Source organism: Nicotiana attenuata, unplaced genomic scaffold (genome assembly GCF_001879085.1).
Source record: "Nicotiana attenuata strain UT unplaced genomic scaffold, NIATTr2, whole genome shotgun sequence".
Taxonomy (NCBI): Eukaryota; Viridiplantae; Streptophyta; class Magnoliopsida; order Solanales; family Solanaceae; genus Nicotiana; species Nicotiana attenuata.
Window position 1 is genome coordinate 384,165 of NW_017670700.1, and position 4,831 is coordinate 388,995.

At 43.8% G+C, this 4,831-nt stretch overlaps 1 protein-coding gene across 1 annotated transcript; it reads right to left on the reverse strand.

Moving 5' to 3' along the window:
• Positions 1-633: 633 nt before the first annotated feature.
• Positions 634-1,499, reverse strand: LOC109242441. The gene is made up of 2 exons (XM_019409299.1): positions 1,348-1,499; positions 634-1,192 (listed from the first exon to the last, which is right to left on the reverse strand). The coding sequence occupies exons 1-2, from the start codon at positions 1,497-1,499 to the stop codon at positions 634-636; spliced, it is 711 nt and encodes a 236-aa protein (XP_019264844.1).
• Between the last annotated feature and the right edge of the window lie 3,332 nt (positions 1,500-4,831).

Consider the following 4,831-nt stretch of genomic DNA (forward strand, 5'->3'; position numbering starts at 1 on the left):
GGCCCAAAGGAAACATACCGGTGATGATGTTTCTGAGCACTCTTGGAGTATTAGATCAAGCCTTAGTCGTTTTTTCCTTCTCCGTTCCTTTTTTTTGTTTTGTTTCTGGTAAAATAAAAAAAATTGTTTTGTTTTGAATGTGTGAGAGATGTAAGGATGCAAAGATATACCTGATGATTTTGCGGTGGGTAAGTTACCGCATAACACACTATGCGATCGCATAAATGTTATGCGGTAAATTCAAGTGACTTGCTGAAGGGCCCAAAATGCGGTGAGCTATGCAATCGCATAGTGGGAACGCGATCCGCATAGTGCACCCCCTCGTCGCATCTTTACCACCAGATTTAGCCAACACACTGTGTTGGTTTGCGGCCAAAATGCGGTCCGCATAGTCAAAATGCGACCGCATATGTGCAGCAAACTGTGCAAAGTGATTTTTCTTCCCTTTTTCATGCAATCTTACCCCGTGTTATAATCTTTTGAATCCCCTGCACTCTAACACACACTTTAAAATGCTCAATTAAATCTATCTAATAAAAATTTGAAAAAAAAACTCCATACCACACATGGGTTGCCTCCCATGAAGCGCTTGATTTAACGTCGTGGCACGACGAATTTGACCTTCCCTTGGATTCACTCATTGGTCGGGCATGGACCATCTTTAAGATCCAACTGCTCCACCAAATATTTTTCTCCATTTGTGCCCAAGTAATGCTTGACTCGCTGGCCATTCACTTTGAAGGTTCGAAGCCCATCATCCGATTCTAGTTCCACAGCTCCAAAAGGGGAGACATTTACCACTTTGAACGGACCGGACCATTTTGATTTTAGCTTGCCTGGAAACAATTTGAGCCTTGAGTTAAAGAGCAAAGCCAAGTCACCCGACTTGAACTCCCTTTTCAAGATCTTTTTGTCATGGACGAACTTCATCCTTTCATTATACACAGCTGCACTTTCATATGCATAGAAACGGAATTCCTCCATTTTATTGAGTTGTGTTAACCTCAAATTTGCAGCTTCAGCCCAATCCAAGTTCAACCTTTTCAGAGCCCACATGGCTTTGTGTTCCAATTCTATGGGTAGATGACAAGCTTTGCCGAAAACTAACCGATAAGGAGAAGTACCAATAGGAGTCTTGTACGTCGTGCGGTACGCCCACAATGCATCATCTAGCTTCCTTAACCAGTCTGTCCTGTTTGCATTAACAGTCTTTGCTAGAATGCTCTTGATCTCCCGGTTTTAAACCTCAACTTGACCGCTAGATTGGGGATGATAAGGTGTGGCCACCTTGTGCTTGACGCCATACTTCTCTAGTAGCCCGTGAAAGCCTTGTTACAAAAATGAGACCCTCTATCACTAAGAATGGCCCTAGGAGTGCCAAACCGAGTGAATATGTTTTTCTTCAAGAATGTTGTCACACTTCTTGCCTCGTTGTTTGGTAATGCAATTGCTTCAACCCATTTGGACACGTAGTCCACAGCTACCAAGATATATTTCATCCCTCAAGAGCTCACAAAGGGACCCATAAAATCAATTCCCCACACGCCGAAGATTTCTATCTCCATCACAAAGTGCATAGGCATTTCATGCCTCTTGGAGATTGATCCTTGCCTTTGACATTGGTCACACGCCTTGACCATTTTATTGGCATCATGATAGATTGACGGCCAATAGTAACCACATTCAAGCACCTTAGCTGCTATTCGATTTCCCCCATGATGACCCCTAACCGGTGAGTCATGGCATGCCTTTAGAATTGGCATAATCTCTTCTTCTGGAATACACCTTCTAATAATATTATCATCACAAACACGGAACAAGAATGGTTCCTCCCAATAATACTGCCGACAATCTCTCAAGAACTTCTTCTTTTGATAGGATTCCAATCCCTCCGGAATAAGGTCACTTACCAAGTAGTTAGCAATATCGGCATACCACAGAGCAAAAGTTCTAGATAGTGCCAATATTTGTTCATCCGGGAAGGCATCATTGATTTCAAGATCTCCCTTTGGTCTCCCTGTCTCTTCAAGCCTTGATAAATGATCTGCCACTTGATTTTGAGTTCCCTTGCGATCCTTGACCTCGAAGTTGAATTCTTGCAGCAATAAGACCCATCGAATCAACCAAGGCTTTGCATCCTTCTTTGCCATGAGATAGCGAAGAGCAGCATGATCCGTGTACACTATCACCTTGGATCCCAACAAATAAGACCGGAACTTCTCAAAGGCATAGACAATGGCAAGAAGCTCTTGCTCAGTTACCGTGTAATTCATTTGCGCCCCATTGAATGTCTTGCTTGCATAATAAACAGGGTGGAGAACCTTGTTGTGACGTTGGCCAAGCATTGCTCCGATAGTTACACCACTGGCGTCACACATGAGCTCGAAAGGAAGAGACCAATCGAGTGTGACAATAATAGGTGCCGTGGTGAGCCTTTGCTTCAATTCCTCAAAAGCATTGAGGCATTTCTCATCAAACACAAATTTGGCATCTTTCTCAAGGAGTTTGCACATATGATTTGCAATTTTGGAAAAATCCTTGATGAAACGCCTATAGAATCCGGCATGCCCTAAGAAACTTCGAACACCTTTGACGGAAGTAGGTGGAGGAAGCTTGGAAATAATCTCGATCTTAGCCCGGTCAACTTCTATGCCATGTTTTGAAATTTTATGCCCCAATACGATGCCTTCGTCCACCATGAAGTGGCATTTCTCCCAATTGAGCACAAGGTTGGTTTCCTTACATCTCTTATGCACTTGTCTAAGATTGTTAAGACAATGCTCAAAAGAATCACCTACCACCGAGAAGTCGTCCATGAAGACTTCTAGAAAATCCTCTACCATGTCGAGAAAATAGACATCATGCATCTTTGAAAAGTAGCCGGAGCGTTGCATAAACCAACTGTCATCCGGCTAAAGGCAAAAATGCCATAGGGGCAAGTGAATGTCGTCTTCTCTTGATCCTCCAATGCTATGTTGATTTGGTTGTAGCCGTAATATCCATCAAGGAAACAATAGAATGACCTTCCCGCTAGCCGATCAAGCATATGATCAATAAAAGGCATAGGGAAATGGTCTTTGCATGTGGCACTGTTGAGCTTCCGGTAATCCATACACACCCTCCAACCGGTCACCGTTCTTGTTGGGAAGAGCTCATTTTTATCATTTTCAATTACGGTCATGCCTCCCTTTTTCGGCACACATTGCACCGGGCTCACCCAAGAACTATCGGCAATAGGGTAAACCACCCCGGCATCCAATCAATTGATGATTTTTTTCTATACCACTTCTTACATTGACGGGTTCAACCATCATTGATGTTCAACAGTTGGTTTCGTTTCACTCTCCAATTGGATCTTGTGCTCGCAAATCCCTGCAGGAATTCCTCGGATGTCCGCAATTGTCCTTCCAATGGCTTGCCTATGCTCCTTCAAGACTTCCAACAATTGTTCCACCTGCACATCATTCAACAAAGAAGAAACGATTACGGGTAAAGTATCATTGGAGCCAAGAAATTTATACCTCACGTGTGGTGGAAGTGGTTTGAGCTCTAGTTGCGGTGGCTCGATAATAGAAGGCATTGCGGGCGGATTGGCTCTATTCTCCAAATCGAGAGAGAGCTTTGCTGGAGCATAAGTGTAGGATCCAAGCCCCTCTAATGCATTTACCGATTCCATATAACCCTCCATATCTTCACCATCAAAGTTCACCAAAATAGCCGCTAACGCCTCGCCGAGGCATTGTTCTTCCATTTTCATTTCAACTGCATCCTCTACTGCATCAACAACATCGATCACCGAGATGCTTTCATACTCATGTGGTAGTTTCAACCCTTGCTTGCTTGGAATGTAACATCTTCATCATTCACACGGNACAAAAACATACATAAAGCTATTTATAGTGGACTGAAAATCGGGACAGAAAACGGACAAAAATACCCTTTTAGGTCAGAAATGCGACCGCATTCTTGTCGCATAAGTGCAATGCGGTTCGCATTTTGGACGTCCCCATCGCAGACTGAAACCCTAGTTTTCAGATCTTCATCGCATTCCAGATCTGCGGTTCGCATTGTAGAAAAGCGATCGCATTTTGCATCGCACATTCGTCCTTCAGCAACCTTCATGGTTGGTTTGTGGTCCGTTTTGCGGCTCGCAGACAGGTTCTGCGGTCGCATAATGGACCGCATTCTTGACTTGAGATTTGCCCAGAACTCTGCTTTTGTCTGCGATATGAGTGTCGATTATGCGGCTCGCAGATGTGATCTGCAATCGCATAATGCGTCGCAGAACCGCATTTTTGCTACATTTTGCTCTTTTCTTGTCTTTTTGCATTCATTTCCATTCTCTTGGGTCCTTAGTCCTTATGTACTGTAAAAACACCAAAATTACATGAGTAAAGGAGGTAATTGCATTAAAACAAGCTAAAATCTAAGCAACTAGTATTGAAATGTGCCGAAATTCCTCGGCACATCACCCTGGTACCTCTAATATGCAACCTCCAGTCGGACCGGTCAGGAACACCCTTCTCGTCGTGTCTGGCACACCGGTATATACAATCTCGCCATCACCTCCTGTGACGAGGCCAAACAATGAGCCACCATCTCATGCTAACAATGAGCCCCCATCTCATGCTTATGATGGCCAATACTATTCTCCAAATATGGCTTTCAGGGTCTCGGCTCCATACAATCAGACTCCTCAATACGAGTCACCAGTGGAAAATGAAAAGCCTGCCACGACGGTTGAGCCAGATGAGATGGCCAGGAAAATGAAAAGTCTTGAACAGAATATAAAGAACATACACGGACTAGGTGGTCACAAAAGTGTTTCATT

What these genes read in the sequence shown, in the direction of transcription:
- LOC109242441 (XM_019409299.1), bottom strand. Translation starts at nt 1,499, where the DNA reads ATGAAATATATCTTGGTAGCTGTGGACTACGTGTCCAAATGGGTTGAA. An exon ending in GCCATTCTTAGTGATAGAGG is followed by an intron (nt 1,193 to 1,347) that starts GTCTCATTTTTG and finishes TAATGCAAACAG; the next exon opens with GACAGACTGGTTAAGGAAGC.